The 17,033-nt window shown below is 60.9% G+C and overlaps 1 protein-coding gene across 1 annotated transcript; it reads right to left on the minus strand.

Moving 5' to 3' along the window:
* Window positions 1-3,578: 3,578 nt before the first annotated feature.
* On the minus strand, window positions 3,579-16,102 carry MYO1A (myosin IA). The gene is made up of 27 exons (XM_029072942.2): window positions 15,974-16,102; window positions 15,041-15,156; window positions 14,576-14,670; window positions 14,276-14,380; window positions 13,663-13,709; window positions 13,509-13,572; window positions 13,116-13,214; window positions 12,790-12,893; window positions 12,301-12,448; window positions 12,006-12,124; window positions 11,820-11,906; window positions 11,486-11,551; window positions 11,272-11,376; window positions 10,532-10,594; window positions 10,147-10,347; window positions 9,446-9,672; window positions 7,626-7,826; window positions 7,344-7,437; window positions 6,753-6,902; window positions 6,537-6,605; window positions 6,151-6,225; window positions 5,794-5,928; window positions 5,599-5,705; window positions 5,372-5,504; window positions 4,939-5,091; window positions 4,724-4,851; window positions 3,579-3,952 (listed from the first exon to the last, which is right to left on the minus strand). The coding sequence occupies exons 1-27, from the start codon at window positions 16,097-16,099 to the stop codon at window positions 3,826-3,828; spliced, it is 3,144 nt and encodes a 1,047-aa protein (XP_028928775.1). The 5' UTR covers window positions 16,100-16,102; the 3' UTR covers window positions 3,579-3,825.
* Between the last annotated feature and the right edge of the window lie 931 nt (window positions 16,103-17,033).

Consider the following 17,033-nt stretch of genomic DNA (forward strand, 5'->3'; position numbering starts at 1 on the left):
ATGGAGAAGATGTGCAGAGGTGCTGGGGAGAGAGGCAGGGCACCAGAAAAGATGGGAAGAGGTGCTGAGGAGAGAGAGTGCTGAGGAGAGAGACGGGACGCTGGGAAAGATGGGCAGAGGAGCTGAAGAGAGACAGGGAGCTGGGGAAGATGGGCAATGGTGCCGGGCAGCGGCAGGACGCCAGGGAGAGGGGCAAGGCGCTGGGAAAGATGGGCAGGGGCGCTGGCGAGAGGGGCAGTGCGCTGAGAAAGAGGACGCTGGAGGAGAGGGGCAGGACACTGGGAAGAGGGGGAGGGCGCTGGGGGGAGAGGCAGGGCACTGGAGGAGAGGGGCAGGGGCGCTGCTGGTCCCCCGAAAGTCCCCGAGAAGCAGCGTGACTCAGTGGAAAGATCCCGGGCTTGGGAGTCAGAGGTCATGGGTTCGAATCCCGGCTCTGCCACTTGTCAGCTGTATGACCGTGGGCAAGTCACTTCACTTCTTTGTCCCTCAGTGACCTCATCTGTAAAATGGGGATTAAAACTGTGAGCCTCATGTGGGACAACCAGATTACCCTGTATCTACCCCAGCGCTTAGAACAGTGTTCTGCACATAGTAAGCGCTTAACAAATACCAACATTATTATTATTATTATTATTATTATTATTATTATTATTATTTGAGCGCCCTCTGACGGTGTCCGGAGAGCAGACCGCTGGCCGAGCTTGGCCAGGTCGGCGCTCTGAGTGTGGGCTGGGTGCAGGGGGCGGACCATGGAGGGAGAACTGTGCAGGCTGGCACAGGGGCGAGCGTGCCCTTGGACAGCTGGAGCCCTAAACCCCCACCACCACTCGGCCCCCCACCCGGGTAGCTGGGAGCCCCAGAGAAAGGTTCGTCATGAATTATGTCCCTTGATGAGAGACAACGCCTTCCGGTTGGGGGCGGGGGTGTGTGGGAAGGGGTCCTGGCAACCTTGATCTTTGGAATTAGTTGACATGAAAGACCGGAGTCGGAGCCAAGCGGAGAGGGGAGCTGGGGCGGGGGTGGGGAGAGGGAAGGAGGAAGCAGGGGCCAAGAACGCCCCTGGGGCGGGGGAGGAAGTCTGCGAGGGTTTGGAGAGCCATAAACGGGCCAGAGGGAAGGGCTGGGGCTTTGAGGCCAGCTCCCTGCCAAGACCCTCTGGCCCCGGTTTTAGGGCCGCCTCAGTCCCTGCTAGCCCCGGGCCCCACCCCCGAGGCCCAGCTCCGCAGATTTTCTGCACAGGCAGAGAAAGTCCAGCACTCCACTATCGCCTCTCCCTCACTGCTCCAGCGGACAAGAGTTGGGGCCAGAAGTTGCCCTTGCTCAGCTGGGCTCAGGGATTGGGGTCGGTGCTAGGACCGGGGAGCAATGCCCCAGGGGAGACTCAGCGTGGGGACCCAGAGGGCCGGGACAAGCCGGTGGAAGTCCTCTAGACTGTAAATTCCTTGTGGGCAGGGAACGAATCTACCAACTCATGGTATTTTATTCTCCCAAACGCTTAGTTCAAAGCTCTGCACACAGTAAACAGCCAATCAATATCATTGATTGATTAGGAGAGACAGAGGGCAGGGGGCGGGGGGCTGGGCACGGAGTTGGGGAAAACAGGTGGAAGAGCGATGATCCTGCCGTCAACCCCCCAGGACATTGGTGAGAGAACAACAAAAAGGGTTAGACTTTCAGTAGAACTGGATGAAGGATGGGAGTTGCTAGAACAGTATAAGGAAAGAGTGTTCCCCAGAGCCCAGCGAGAGAGAGGAGACACAGCTCTCCACTGTAAGCTCCTTGTGGGCAGAGACTGTGCCTGTTAATGGTTATATTGCACCCTCCTAAGCGCTTGATACAATGGTCTGCGTACAGTAAGCGCTCAATAAATACGATTGAATGAATGAAAGGGGATAAGGGACGCGAGGAGGGGCAGTATCAGTGTGGAAAGGGGGGCGCAGTGGGAGCCAGTGGTCTCCAAGGCCAGCGGGCGCTCGTCCTCCTTCCCTCCCGTCTGTCGCTCCGGCAGCTGCTGCAGCAGCTGCAGGGCCGAGCCGGCTGGGCCGGGTCGGGCTGGGCCGGCTTGGGCCGGGGGGACCGGGAAGAAGCCACGGCCGAGCGGGGAGACGAAGACAACCAAGTGATAGACTTGGAGGGAGGGGGAGACCCGCCTTGGACAACGGCGCAGAGACATAAAGCCGGAGGCCCCGTGTCCCCGCGTGAGCCCCCACCCCAATCTCCGTGGCCTCTGTCCCTCCCGGTCGGGCCCTTCCCCGCTGCCAGCCCCCGCTCCCGCCTCCCACTTGAGCACGTAGGCTCTGAAGCCCCCGGCCTGCGGGCCCTGGGAGGTGAGGAGCGCGGGGGAAGTGGGGAGGGGGGCGCCGGGGCCCGGGGCCGGGGGAGGGGAGGGAGCGGGCGGGGGACCGTGGGTCGGCGCCGGGGAGGACTGCCCCCGCCGCACGCGCTCCAGACGAGGCTGTGCAAAATGACCAGACAATTCACAGCTAGAGAGGAGGCAATTTGGGGCTGGAGCAGGGAGAGGCGAGCGAGGAGTCAGCTGGGGGAGGGGTGGCCGCTGCTCGTCGAGAGCCGAGGTGGGGAAAGGGCTTTATGGCCCGCTCCCGGGGGCAGGGGGAGGGGGAAGGGGCTGGAGAGCGTCTTGTGCCTGGAACCCGAAATGAGACGCAGACGAGATGCAGAGCTGTGGGAGACGCCCGTGTTTTTTTGTTGTCTGAATCCAGGCGGAGCGTGGGTGGGCGGGCGAGGGGTGTAGGGAGAGGGTCGGGGGTCGAGTCTTTGGTGCCTGACGAGTCCGGGACTAGGGGTCGGGACTGCCGAGGCGCCGGTTTGGGGGCGGCCTCCAGGACGGCCGCCTCGCCCTCCAGCTGAAGGGAGGACAGAACGGGCTTCTTTTTGCAGCGGCGAGAGAATTAATCACCTCCCGCCCGTCTCCGCGTGCGTCGCCTGCAGATTGGCCTGGTCGGCTCGGCGCCCTGTCTTCCTCCTCCTCCTTCTCCTCCCCGCGGAGCGCGCCAACACCCAGGCCCTAGGCAGGGTCCCCGGGGTCCCCGCGCCCCAGCCGGGGGACAGCGGCAACGGCAGGGACGAAGCCGGGCGGGGAAGAGTGGGAGGCCGGAGCGGACACCCCTCCCTCAGCGGGGAGGCAGAGCGGACTCTCCTCCCCTCCTCAGCGGGGCCCAGCTGTGGGGCGCTGATGAGAGGGATGTAATTGTTTGGCATCGATTTGGGCATCTGGTCGGGCGTGCGCCTGCCAGGGGACTCCTCACCACCGGCCCCTGAAACCCTGTGCTTTTTTCGGGGGAAGGGTCAGGACACGCGCCCCTCCTCTAGCCAACACCCCCCCTCCCCCGCCCTCAACACCTGGGTCCTTGGGCCTGCCCGTCCTTTGCCTTCCCCGCTCCTATTGGGAGGGGCGAATCGCCCCAACTTCCCCTCCATGCCTTTAGTGACTCAGCCCGCCAGCCACCTGGGCCCCCCAGGCCCTCCCTTCCAACCCTTCACACCACAGAGGCGCAGGCGGTCGAGGGGCCCCGAAGGCTAATTAACGCCCCCAGCCTCGGCCGGATTCTCCCCCTTCACCCCCCTCCTGGGTCTTGGATTCGCCGCGGGGAGTCTGAGCGGCTCGCTTAGCCCGGCAGGAAGGCAGCAGGCCAGGGGACAGGGAGGCAGCCGGCCCGGGAGACCGGGAGCCCCGGAGGTAGGCTAGCAGCCTGGGCGCAGAGAAAGGGGAGCATGGGTGGGGGAGGGAGGGAGGGAGGGAGGAGACTGAGGGGTTCCCCACCAGACTTGGCCGCCGTATGCAGGGTGTACCGGGCCGGGCCCGGCTCAGGACACCGTCACCTCCAACCGGTTACTCCCTTTCTTCTTGCAGCTTAGGCTTCCCGCTGGCCCATTGGCACGCTGGACAACGCTCACCTTCACTTTAGCGCCCGCTTTGAATCGCATGGGGAACCTGAGAGAGGAGGGGAGAAACTCCTGAGGCCGGGCGCCCGGATCGGCCACACAATGGGGAGATTTTTTTTTTGGAGGGGAAGACTCCCGTTCTCTCCTGGCCGCTTGGGAGAAAGGCCCTCTACTCCGGGATCCTGCTAACCCTTTTAACTGGCTCAGCCATAATAACAATAACTGTGGTATTTGTTAAGGGCTTACTATGTGCCAGTTACTGTACTAAGCGCTGGGCAGGACACAGTCCCTGTTCCACGAGTGACTCACAGCTTCAATCCCCATTTTACAGATGAGATAACTGAGGCACCGAGAAGTTAAGTGACTTTCCCAAGGTCACACAGGAGACAAGTGGCAGAGGGGGATGAGGGCCCATGACTTTCTAACTGCCAGACTCGGGCTCTATCCTCTATGCCATGCTGCCTCTCCAACCCGTCCCCGCTCCCCCTGCAGGCAGGGGCCCCCAACCCCCTGAGGCTGGATCAGAGGGGCAGGGAGCCCCGCTCAAGGGGTTGTGCTCCCCTAGACCTGCGTGGTAGAGGCCTATTGGACATGCACGATTTTCCCCGTGGCTGCTGAAACTCCAACTCCGAGCCCATTGAGAAGCTAGCAACATGAGTAATGGCAGCCCCATGGAAACACTTCCCGAATAGTTTCGGAGTCGGGGGGGTTCAACAGGCTAAGCCAGGGTGGCTGCAGATGTGGGTCTTGTACAGGGCCCGGGCGTCTGCTCGGTCCCGGCCCGGGCCCCCTCCCCACCCTCCCTGGCCCTGGCCCTTACTCTTCCGCCACAGTGAACGTTAGGTCCCGCTGGGTGGTGCGCTGCATGGCGCCGTTCAGCCGGGTCAGGAGCTCGATTAGGTGGTCGCTGACCAACAGGAGGTCCCCCTTGGGGGACGCGGTTGACATCTGTGGGGCGGGGCGGGGTGGGGTCAGAAGCTGGCTCCGGCCTCGGTGACCGGCCTGCCCTTCGGCCCCCTACCCCGCCCCACGGACCTCCCTGAGCTGCAGGCCGAAGAGCCCGTCGTTGAAGCTGCTGAGCGAGACTCCGGCCACGTCCTCCAGGCTGATGACGGTCTTGGGCTGAGAGCCCTTGGCGTCGACCAGGATCATGTGGCTCTTTGTTAGCAGTAGGATCCGCGGGGACAGCTAGGGGGGGGAGGGTTTGGAGGGGGGAGAATGCAACCCGCTCGCTGGCTCAAAGAACCTCCCCTCCCACTGGGTAAGGAGGCTGAGGCCTGCTGGGGATCGTGGGGAGAAGTGCTCCCAACGAGTGAAGAGGTGTTTCCCTGAGGGACAGTGGGGAGGATTCCCTGCCCCGGGGAAGTAATGGATGGGTGGTGCTCTGGGGGTTAGCAGCGGGATTAAGTGAGTGGGTGGTCCCTACAGAGGGGGAGAGGGAGGCACATCTCAGAGTGACAGTCCTCACCTTGCCACTCCTGCGATTGACCTTCCTCACTGCTTCTGCCACCAGCACAGACCCGGGGGTTGCCCCTTTTATACGCTGCAATTTGGGATGCTGTTGCAACCCCAGGTAATCCCCACGGAAGGGCTGGGGGACGCTGGCAACAGAGAAAAGATGGCCACCTCCATCATAAGCCCCTTTGCTTGTCCAGGCCCATCCCTGTTGACCCCCAACCCTTGCCCTTGCTTTACCTCTGGGGGTAAAGCGCCTTCTTGTCCTTGAACAGCAGACTGGCACTCAGCTTCTCTTGCAGGACCATCTTCTGCTGCGGGGAGAGCTGGTCCCGGTATTTCTTGCACTGAGGGCCAAGAGGGATTCGGTGGGTCAGAAAGACTGAGGAGGGGTGGGCTAGGGAGGAGATAGTGCTGCTGCGCCTGGGGTCTCACCCGCCACAGATGGAATATTCTCCGCAGTTCCTGATCAGCTTTCTTGAGAAAGGCATAGGGAACTGGGGGCCACTGGTTGTCAGTCACCTTGGTGGAGGGAAGGGACCTCTGGAGCCCCATCAGGTATTTCTGCACCTGTGAAGGAGGGGGTGGTTAGGGTTACAGACTCCTTAGCGGGCTGGGGAGAGAGGAAGGGGAGGGGAGCTGGGAAGCCAGAGAGGGGGAATCCCTCACGGGGCGGGGGGGGGGTTGTCTTTGTCTCTCCACCAAGACGGGTACTTCCTCCCCACGCCCACTCCCTCTCTCCACCCTCCACGCTGCTCGTGCCTCCCGCCCCGCTCCACCCTTGCCCCTTACGATTCTCCGATAGATGAAGTTGGACAGGGTGAGGGAGGCCCCAGAACGGAAGTATTTCCGAAATTCCTTGCGAGCCTGGGATCGGGATACACAGAGAAAGAAGAGGGTGAGGGCCCTGGGAGCTGGGGGGCGGCAGACCGATGATGTTTGAGGGTGTTAGCCCCCACCCCCATCCCTTGTGCCCCACCCAGATGATAGAGAGAGCTGCCTACGCTGCAGTAGCAGAGATGGGAGTTAGACTGCAAAGAAGATTTCCTGGCCGTGATCAGGGAGTGGGCCGAGGGAGGGCGGGGAGTGGGACAAGGTGGGTCAGGGAGGCGTCCTCGCTACCATCTGAGCTCTGAAAAAAGGCCAACGCGGGGACCGTGCTAGGCTCGGGCCGCTACCTTCCAGCCTCGCACGAACGCTTGGATCCGTATGACGGAGGCCCGCATCTGCCCGTAGCGTCTCTTTTGCTGCCGAAAGGAAAGCACGCGTTGGGGGAATGGGTGGGGGGAGGTGGGCGAACGCCGGCTTCCTTCCTTCCCACCCTTCTGAAATCGGGGACCCAAACCCCACTCCCGGGCTGGGGGCTGCGGTGGGGAGCATGGGGCAGGACTCACCGTGTTGCCACGGTACCAGGAGGAGATGAGAATTTGACTCTTCCGCATGAGCTGGTAGTGGGTGCGGCAGCGCCAGGCTCGGAAGGCTGCCTGGATCAGGATGGCCAGGTCATGCAACCTCCAGCGACGCCGTTCCTCCAGATGGAAAAGCTGCGGGAGGGCGGGATGGAGGGGTCAACCCGAAGGCTCCCGCTGTTCCCACTCTTGAAGGCCGGCCTTGCCTGCTAGCCGGCACCATGGGGCTCAGGCCCCTGAAGTCAATCAATCGTAGTTATCGAGCGCTTACTGTGTGCACAGCACTATCTTGAGCGCTTGGAAAAGTACCCTAGAACAATATAACAGACCCATTCCCTGTCCACAGTGAGCCTACAGTGTGCAGTGTCCTGCATACAGTTAAGTGCCCAATAAATATTGACGGACTGGCTACAGAGTAGAGTTTGCAATCTACGGTCTGAAGGCGGGGCTCAGTAGAGGGTATAAGAAACTAAGCCACTCCTGCCCCAGCTGTAACCCAGCGCCTCCCAGCCCTTCCCCCCGCCCCCCGCTCCCCGCCCCGCTACCCGCGATTCCCCGGGCCGGGCCCTCACTCACAGTCTTGGGGCTGCGGATGAAGACTTTGGTCCGACCGAGAGCGATTTCGTCCGGGGGCAAACTCAGCTCTTCCAGCAGCGTTTCCACCCCGTCCCTGGAGTGAGGGGGGCAGAAGGGCTCGAGTGGGAGGGGGGCTAGAGTCGACCCCTCTAGTGCCCCTCTACCAGGAGGGGTGGGTTGGGGTCCGACCCCGGCTGTCTGAGGCCCGCGGGCCCCGCAGCCTGTAGGTATCCGGCCACCCAGCGCGCTTCCCCCCGGCGTGCTCGCCCCTCCTCGCCGTACCGGGGGTGGCCGGTCCAGCGGGGCCAGGTGGCTCTGCTGAGCATCCTGTAGCGCTGCAGGAAGGGGCCGTAGAGCTGGCGGGAGGCGTAGCCGGCCCGCCGCACACGGACATTCTCCAGCAGCCCCAGGTAGCGCGCTTGCGACCCGACCAGCTGCGCCGAGAAGACGCAAGGCTGCTTCTGCTCGTTGGGCTTGATGCACCTGCGAGGGGAGGAGGGGGAAGGGGCAAGGGGCGGGGGTCAGGCTGGTCTTGCCTCGCTCCCGGGCCCTCCAGCCCCCTAACTCCTTGCCGGGGCAGAGGCATGGCGGGGAAGAAATGTACCAGCCCAAGTGCTCTATCCTTGGCCCAACAGGGAGTCCTCGACTGCGGTTCAACCCCTTCGAAGAGGTTAGGGGATGGGAGGAATGGGAATCCTTCCTCAGAAAAATCACTCTTCAGGGTCCTTCTCCATCAATCGTATTTTTGGAGTGCTCTGTGCCAGTCACTGCACTAAGTGCTGGGCAGAGGACAATACAACAGAGTCGGTAGGCACTTTCCCTGCCCACAAGGAGCTCAAAGTCTACAGGGGTGGGCATGGCTTAATGGAAAGAGCTTGGGCTCGAGAGTCAGAGGACGTGGGTTCTCATCCCGGCTCCGTCACATGTTTCCTATGTGACCCTGGGCAAGTCGCTTCACTTTTCTATAACTCAATTACCTCATCTGTAAAATGGTAATTAAGACTGTGAGTCCCATGTGGGACAGGGACTGTGTCCCTGATTACCTTGTAATAATAATAATGGTTTTGTTGAGCGCTTACTATGTACCAAGCACTGTTCTAAGCTGGTATCTACCTCAGCGCTTAGAACAGTGCTTGACACATAGCAAGCGCTTAACAAATACTACAGTTATTATTAATAAAGAAATTACAGATTAATTTGTACAACTGTGGGGCTGAGGAAACAGTGAATGTCAAGAGTACTGATCTAGCCTCTCAGTCTTCCCTGACCAGACTGGAGACCCCCTGTCTACAGGTTCCTGATTTCCTGGGACAGCTCGAGGCCTTCTGGACCCATGAGAGAAAGAGGGAGAGAGAGAGGATGTGTGTCTTTGTGTGTGTGAGCTCGTTGTGGGCAGGGAAGCAGCAGCGTGGCTCAGTGGAAAGAGCACGGGCTTTGGAGTCAGGGCTCATGAGTTCGAATCCCAGCTCTGCCACTTGGCACTTGTCAGCTGTGTGACTGTGGGCAAGTCACTTAACTTCTCTGTGCCTCAGTTTCCTCATCTGTAAAATGGGGATTAAGACTGTGAGCCCCACGTGGGACAACCTGATTCCCCTGTGTCTACCCCAGCGCTTAGAACAGTGCTCGGCACATAGTAAGCGCTTAATAAATGCCAACATTATTATTATTATTATTAGGGAATGTGTCTGTTTATTAAGTAATAATAATAATAACTGCAGTATTTGTTAAGCACTTATTATGGACCAAGCACTGTACTCAACACTGGGGTGGATACAAGCCAATCAGATTGGATATAGTCCCTGTCCCACTTAGGGTTCACAGTCTCAAGCCCATTTTACAAATGAGGTAACTGAGGCACAGAGAAGTAAAGTGACTTGCCCAAGGCCACACAGTAGACAAGTGGCAGAGCAGGGATTAGAATCCATTACTTTTCTGACTCCCAGGCCCACGGTCTATCCACTACGCCATGCTGCTTCTTACTCTCCCAAGCGCTTAGTTCATTGCTTTGCACATGGTAAGCACTCAATAAATACGATTGAATGTGTGTGTGTTTGTGTGTGTGTGTGTGTTTGCATGGACACGTGGGTGCCCCTGACCTATACCTGATATAGTTGGGGTTCTTGCTGTGCAGGTTCTTCATGAGGGTGGCCACAGAAGCCTTGAACTGGGAGCCGGCTGTAGGGGGACGCTTGCGGGAGGGGCACCTGGGGTCCCCTTCGGGGAACATCCCCTGCAGCAGCGGGTGCTGGGCCCTCCACATAGCTTGGGACAGGTCACGGAACAGCAGGTCATTGTTTTTGTCCACAAACCCAGCCACGTTGTATGTCACCTGGGAGAGCGGGGGCGGAGCAGGGTGGCTGTTGTATCCTCTAACACCTGCTCTCTAGCCACAGAAGAGCGGTGGAAGAGCAACGGAGTACGGGGCAGACGGTGTAGCGGTTGAGGGAGTAGGGGTGAAAGGGTAAGGTCTGTGGGTGTGTGGAAAGAAGAAAAAGACGGGTGGAGAGGTGTGGGTTGGCAGGGTGTGGGGAGTGTAGGTAGAGGGGTGGAGGGGCATGGAGACAGAAGATAGAAGGGTATGGGTTGGTGGGCTGCAGGTAGAGGAGGTAGAGATGTGGAGGGGCGTGGCGTGAGGGTGTGTAGGGGGGGGACAGCCTAGGCTGCCATCTTGACCTGGGTGGGTCTTCCCCTGTCCCATTCCACCTGTCCACCTCCCACCTCAGTCTCTTGTACCGAGGCCCCCGCCATGTCTCGCACTGCTATTCACTCCCCATGCCCACTACCGCGCCCGCCCCACCCATACCTTGCCCGCGTAGTGGTGAATGCGGAAGGAGCTGAGTGGTAGGCTGGGGTCCTGCACCCGGCGGGCGTTCTGGGTGACACGGCTTTCGTAATGGCCATGGGCGGGGAACAGCTGGTTGAGCTTGGCCAGGAAGGTGGAATCACTGACTGTCCCTGGCCGCAGGCACTCTTCATCCAGCATGGCCAAGATGCCCTTCTGCCCCTAGGTGACATGTTGGGGGGGGGGGTGGGGAAGGGGCAGAGGCCCAGATGCTTACCCAGCAAGGCCTCGGCCGCCATCCCTACCAGCGCCCAAGAAGCAGGGGCAGTGGGCCCGGGGCTGGTCATGGGAACCAGGGGAGGAAGGAGTCCCCTCCCTCTCCCACTTCCCCCCGCGCCCCTCTCACATTCTCGATGAGGTTGCAGATGATGGCATTGTCAAAGTAGTCCACCGGCGTCCAGGGGATACCCTGGGGACATAGGTCGGCCCGGCCGTCACTGCCCACCCTCCTGCATCACTTATGCGCTCCAGTCTTCCCCTGCTAATCGCTTAGGTACTCACTCCAGCCCACCCCGACCCTCACGGCACTTACAACCATACCTTTATTTTGGCTTGCTTCCCCTACTTGGAATTTATTTTAAAGTCTGTCTCCCCCGCCCCCTCCGCCCCACTAAATTGTAAGCTCCTTGAGGGCAGGAATCAGGTTTACTCATTCTCTTGTTCTCTCCCAAATGGTCAGCACAGTGCTTTGCACACTGAAGGCGCTTAATAGCTACTATCGGTTGGTTGGCCACAGGAATCGGGTGGGAGTGCGGTGGAGCTGGGTGTCTACAGAGAAGCAGCGTGGCGCAGTGGAAAGAGCACGGGCTTTGGAGTCAGGGCTCATGAGTTCAAATCCCAGCTCTGCCACTTGTCAGCTGTGTGACTGTGGGCAAGTCACTTCACTTCTCTGTGCCTCAGTTCCCTCATCTGTAAAATGGGGATTAAGACTGTGAGCCCCACGTGGGACAACCTGATTCCCCTGTGTCTACCCCAGCGCTTAGAACAGTGCTCTGCACATAGTAAGCGCTTAACAAATACCAACATTATTATTATTATTATTATTACTTGTCAGCTGCACATCCGTCCATCCCCAGCGGCTGTTACCTCTCTCACGTACTCCTCCTGTTCTTCCTTCAGAGTCATCGCGATAAAGGCCTGCTGCAGCTTCTCGTTACAGTAATTAATCACAAACTGCTCGAAGCTGTTGTCCTGGAGGAGGCGGGGGTGGGGGATCAGCAGGATGGCATGGTACCTCCCCCAGGGACCCTTCCCCTTGTCTCCCCCTCCATCACCCGGGGAGCCCCGGGGGCAGGCGCACCTTCAAGATTTCAAAGCCGTAGATGTCCAGGACACCCATCACCTTCCTTTTCTCTGCGCTGGCCACCTGGAGTGGGGGATGGCACCACAGGAGAGATTGGAATCCCAGGGGTGTGGGGAAGGTGGAGGGGGTGCTGGGGAAGGAGGGGTCAGTGGGGTGAGGGCCTAGGCGAGGGGAGGGGGATGGAGACATTTCGGGGGAAGGGGACGTGATGAGAGGGCAGGGGTTGGGGGCCAGGGCTGAGCCAGAGGGGTGGGGCAGTGAAGGGGTGAGACCTGGAGAGAGGAGGGACATTAGGAGGGGGCGGGGCTCGAGGGGAGGGAAGGGGTTTCACCTTGATGCTCTTGTTAATGCGGGCCACCACCCAGTCAAAGAGGCGACTGTAGATGTTCTTGGCCAGGGCGTCCCGAGCATAGTGGGCCTGTGCAGATGGGCGGAGGGTGGCCATCAGAGACAGACAGAGCTGAGACCCCTCAGGGACCTGAGCTGGGGTTCAGGCAGGGCTGGCCCTCCCCCTCACCTGGGCCACGGTCAGGGTGGTCGCCACTGTCTCCCTGTTGGTTTCCACGGTCCGGAAGCAGAGAGCTTTCTCCAGCACCTGTGGTGCTAGACCCAGCAGTGACCCAATCTCCTGGACTCCTGGCAGGTGTGGGGAGAGAAGGTGGTTGGAAAGGAAGGGCGAGGGGTGGACAGGATGACCCCCGCCTAGGGGACCATAGCCTCTGAGGGCTGGAAGGTCGTGGCAGGGTGGGGAGACCTTGGGCTCTGGGAGCCTGGGGTGGGCGGCTGGCAGCGGTATCACCAGGCCTTCTGACCTGTGCTGTCGCAGACACTGCTGGCCGCCATCCCGCTGGCCTGGAAGTTCTCCCCCAGGGCCACGTTGCCCAGCTTCAGCACAACGGCAGCCACCTCCAGCACATGCTGCACCTCGGCCGCCGACATTCCGATCGTCCCCATGGCCTGCTGCGGGGACGGGGGGCGCGGCCGTCAGACCTCGGGGTTCGTGCGCTCCAGCCCCGCTCCTGGGCACCTTCACACATCCGCCCCAGCCTCTCTTCCTCTGGATCCCTGTGCCGCCCGTCGACTCTCACTCTCACCCACATCTTTCTCCCCTCCGCCTCCCCAGATTCCAGCTCCCTGCGCGTCGTCCCGGGCCTGAAGATCCCCGTCCCTATCCAGGGATCCTTGCTCCCCTCCCAGACTCCCTGACTCCACCCTGAGTTCTCTGCCCCTACCTCGATCTCCCTGCCCCCACTCCCGTGCTCTCTGCCCTCTTCCCCCGCCTGATCTCCTACTCCTCCAACCTGCACGACCGCGAAGCACGCTGCATCGTCCACCGCGGCCGCGCCCCGCGCCTCGTAGTTCAGGTAGCCGTAGACGCTGCTGTCCCGCTCCAGTTTCAGGGTCTCTGGGGGCAGGGAGGGGACAGAGTTAACCCCAACCCCAGAGGAAAGCTTCGCCCTCCCCCAGAATGTCCCCTCCATCCCCCCTCACAAGCCCTCGCCCGGGCTATGGCGGGGAGAGGAGCAAGTAAGGATATGAGGAAGAGGGAGAAGAGAGGACAGGGAAAGCAGTGAGGAGGGAGGAAGGAGGAGGGGGAGGAGGGAGGAGGAAAGAAGGAGGGCTGTACTCAGCAGGGAGTCGTCCGCTCCAGCCAGCATCTGGTAGAAGATGTGGAAGTTTCTTTCGCCCTTCGTGTGCTTGACCACTCGAGACTTCTCCAACAGGTCTGCGGGCACGAGGGTACAGGAGCAAGAGGGCACCGTCCAGCGAGAGACCGTCAGAGAAAGAAGCTCCCTGGGCCCCTTCACCGAGTATCTTCGTCTGAGATCTCAACCCCATCGTTCCCGCCCCGACCTAAACCCTCGGGATAAAGGGCGGGTGTGTGTGTGTGTTTTTCTGTGACTGGAGGGCAATAGACCCCTTCAGTTCCACCTCGGGGCTCTGTCCCCACACTGACCGGACCCCTCCCCGACTGAATGTGGTGGGGGGCAGTGGAGTGGCGGGTTGGGGCGGGACTTACAATTAGTGATGACACCTCCCAGCGGAGCTCCCTTGAAGTCGAACTCAATGTCCATGTACTTGCCCTGAGCCAGGACAACGCGATTTTAGGGGCCTTTCCAACTCGCCCCTGCCTGCCCTGCTCCCCCTCCTCCCCCCGGGGGCGATTGACTCACAAATCTGGAGGAGTTGTCGTTGCGGATGGTCTTGGCGTTGCCGAAAGCTGAGGGGAAGGGAGAGGGGAGAAGGGGTGAGAGGAGGAGGGTCCTTCGGCATTGGCCGAGGGTGTCGCGGGCTGGGCGCATGGGACCTTCGCAGTGGACCTAGAGGGTACGGCCCCTAGCGACCGGGGGCTCGCACTCTAACGGGGCCAGGGGAGAGGCAAGGGGCGGCCTCGGAAGCAAATGAGATTGATAGATCGGGGGACAGACACGGAGGACGGGAAGGGCTGGGCTGAGTCTCCGGATATATTAACGGAGCAAACACCGAGACAAGTGAAGTAACCTGTCCAAGATCACACAGCAGGTGAGTGACAGTGCCCAGGTCCTCTGACTCCCAGCCCTAAACTTTCCACACGGCAAAGTATATAGGGTGATACCGAAGAGAGGAGGAAATGAGGGGTGCTCTGAGCGGCCTCGGGGATGTGTCCCGGGGTCCTGGGGCAGCGCTGGGGGGGGGGTGGGGAAGGGGAGGGCCGTGTCCTGGGATCCTGGAGCAGAGGGGGCTCCCGAGGTCCTAATGGGAGGGGATGTCCCAGAGTACTGGGCACGGGGAGGCGTCGACTCTCACCCTCGAGCACGGGGTTGGACTGCAACAGCTGCTCTTTCACAACGTTCACCTCGGCCCCCTGACCGCACACGGCCGCCACGAACGACATCACCAGCTTGCTGGCCTCTGCCCCAGGCAAAGGTCCCGCTTGGTCACCCCGGGGCCCCCTTCTGGGGCTCCGTCCCCCTCAGACCCCGCCCGGATCCCGGCCCGGCCCCACCCTCGGCCCCGGCCCGGCCGGTCCTGTCCGGGGGAAGGGCTGCCCAGCGGACCCCCTGTCCCCACATCGTTCCCCGCGGCGGGCTGGGGGGCGCCCCCTACCGGTCTTGCCGGCCCCGCTCTCCCCGGTGATGAGAATACACTGGTCTCGGTCCCGACTCCGTAACGATTCGTAAGCTTCGTTGGCCACAGCGTAGCTGGGAGGCAAGTGGGGAAGTGGGCGGCGGTGGATAGGACTCGGAGAAGGAAATGAGGAGGGGTCCGGGGCCCCCAGCCACCCCCCCGGCCCACCAACCCCGCCTCCCCCAACCCAGACCCACTAGAAGGGATGCTCTGCTGTCTGACAAACTCGGAAACGAACGTGGGGGGAGGAGGGTAGAGGCAGGCCCAGGACCCCCTCGAACACAATATTCCTCAGTGACCTCCCCTCCCCGGCCCCTCCCCCCGGCTGCCAGTTCCACCTCTCCTTTGCCTCCGACGCCTGCGGCCCCTGAGGCCGGCAGAGGGTTGTGGGTGTGGGGGGCTTGGGTCCCCGCTCCCCGCCGGCCGGCGCTCGGGGCGTCTTACATGTGCGGCTTCAGCTCGTAGAAGTTGTAATCGCGATACTGAGCCACGTGCTCAGGGCCATAGATGGGCAGAGTCTGGTACGGGTTCACTGACACCACCACGTTCCCGATGTATGTCTGAGATGGGTGAAGCCGGGATGAGCGAGGCCTTTCCCTGGCATTAGGCCATTCCAGGACTGACCCAGCCCGGTACCGGGATATTGGGAGGGGTCGTGAGGTGGACACCCACCTCAACCACCATGCTTATGGGTGAGGAAAGACCATGACACCCCGACTCTCCCCCGGCCCACTGGGTGACTCAGCTGGAGTGTACATTACCCCCAGTCCTCCCGTCTCATCCCCGATTCTCCTCCACTGACCCAGCATAGACCAACCAGCACCCCTGTCTCTCCTCCAGTGCTCTAGCTGGAGCATACGACACCCCCAACGCTCCCTTCCCATCCCTGACTCTTTCCCAGTGACTTAGCATGGACCATCCAACATCCCTGACTCTCCCCGCAGCATTGATCTTCATCCATGGGTCTGTCCAAATCTTTCTGGACCTGCTGTTCTTAGGGAGCAACTGAACTGATGGAGACCCAGGTTCAGCCCACAGGCAGAATTCACCCACAGGAGGGAATTATGGGTGTAGGAGAGGCTGGTGAAATGTCAGGAGGGGTGACTCTAGAAAAACTTCCTGGAGGAGGAAACCCAGCACTGTTTATCCCAGGAGGGGCAACAAGTGACCACAGGGAGAGAGAGGGAGGGTGGAGGGCTGGGGAAGGAACTAGATGACCACACCGGCGCACCCAGGTATCACTACAGATTTCTATGTGGGGCAGTTGGGGGTTAGGGTTGGGGGAGCTCAGCACACCCCAGTTTCTTCCTGGATTTCTCTGTGTGGAGATGGGGTTTAGGGTCGGGGACAGTGACCTCAGCACACTCTGGTACCTACATAGATCTCTCCATGCTTGAATCTCTCCTGCAGGTTGCTGAGCAGAGACTCTTCGGTCAGGGGGTCCAGCAGGACCAGGTCACCGACCCCCACCATGTCTTCCAGCAACGATAGACTGGCCGCCATCTTGGAGAGACAACTCTACCCTGTGCGAGGGGAGTGGGGGGGTCAGCTGGGGGAGACAACTCCACTCCATGTCTTGCATTCCTTGGGCCCACTCAGGTAGTGGCTATTAGGCCTTGCCAGGTCTCCCTTCCCCACAGTCTGCCCGGAGGGGAGACTGCTGAGGGGCTGATCTTGGTCCCTCCGCCCCTGCAGCCACCTTCAATCCAGGAGCCGGGCTCAGGTCAGGACTCAGAGAGGGGAATGGGGAGGGTCCAGGGCCCCTAGCCACTACCCCGGACCAACCCTACTTCTCCCAACCAGACCCACGGGAAGAGGTGCACTGCTGTCCGTCAAACTCGGAAATGAACAGGGAGGGGCAGAGCAGGTCCGGGACAGGAGCTGAGGGCAGGGTTGGAGCAGGGCGGGGGCAGTTCCAAGGTTGTTGGTAGGGTTAGAGCAGGGCAAGGACAGGGCAGGGGTAGGGTTGGGGCAGGGCTGGGGCAGGGCTTTGGTCAGAGCCCTTCCAATGGCAGCTGCCAGGAACCAGGGTTCTTCCGGCTGTTTTATTATAAGTCATACCCCTTTATTGTGTGGGCTTGATGTCCTGGCCACACTTACTTCCGGCCTGGACTCTGCCCTGGAGACACACCTGGTATGCCAGTGCCGGCAGCACCTGCCCCCACCCAAGACACACCAGCAGGTTGGAGGGGGACTGCCCTGGACAACTGGGCCTGGGGGCAGAGTGAGGGCACCTTTGGGGGCACAGGGTGAGGGTATTGGGATCAGTTGAGAAAGGCTTCTGAGGCTTTGTTGACCCACTCTTCCTCAAGGCCTGGTTTTCCCACTTGTCCCCAGGACCTGGTTGTCCTAATCCTCTCCAGGGCCAGGTTGTCTCACTTGTACCCAGGGTCTGGCTGACCCACTCCTCTCCAGGCCTGGTTGTCCCACTCCTCTC

The sequence above is a fragment of the Ornithorhynchus anatinus genome, chromosome 10, assembly GCF_004115215.2.
Source record: "Ornithorhynchus anatinus isolate Pmale09 chromosome 10, mOrnAna1.pri.v4, whole genome shotgun sequence".
In the NCBI taxonomy this organism is placed as follows: Eukaryota; Metazoa; Chordata; class Mammalia; order Monotremata; family Ornithorhynchidae; genus Ornithorhynchus; species Ornithorhynchus anatinus.

What these genes read in the sequence shown, in the direction of transcription:
- MYO1A (XM_029072942.2), bottom strand. Translation starts at nt 16,099, where the DNA reads ATGGCGGCCAGTCTATCGTTGCTGGAAGACATGGTGGGGGTCGGTGAC. An exon ending in ACGACAACTCCTCCAGATTT is followed by an intron (nt 13,573 to 13,662) that starts GTGAGTCAATCG and finishes GTCCTGGCTCAG; the next exon opens with GGCAAGTACATGGACATTGA. An exon ending in CAGTGTCTGCGACAGCACAG is followed by an intron (nt 12,125 to 12,300) that starts GTCAGAAGGCCT and finishes CACACCTGCCAG; the next exon opens with GAGTCCAGGAGATTGGGTCA.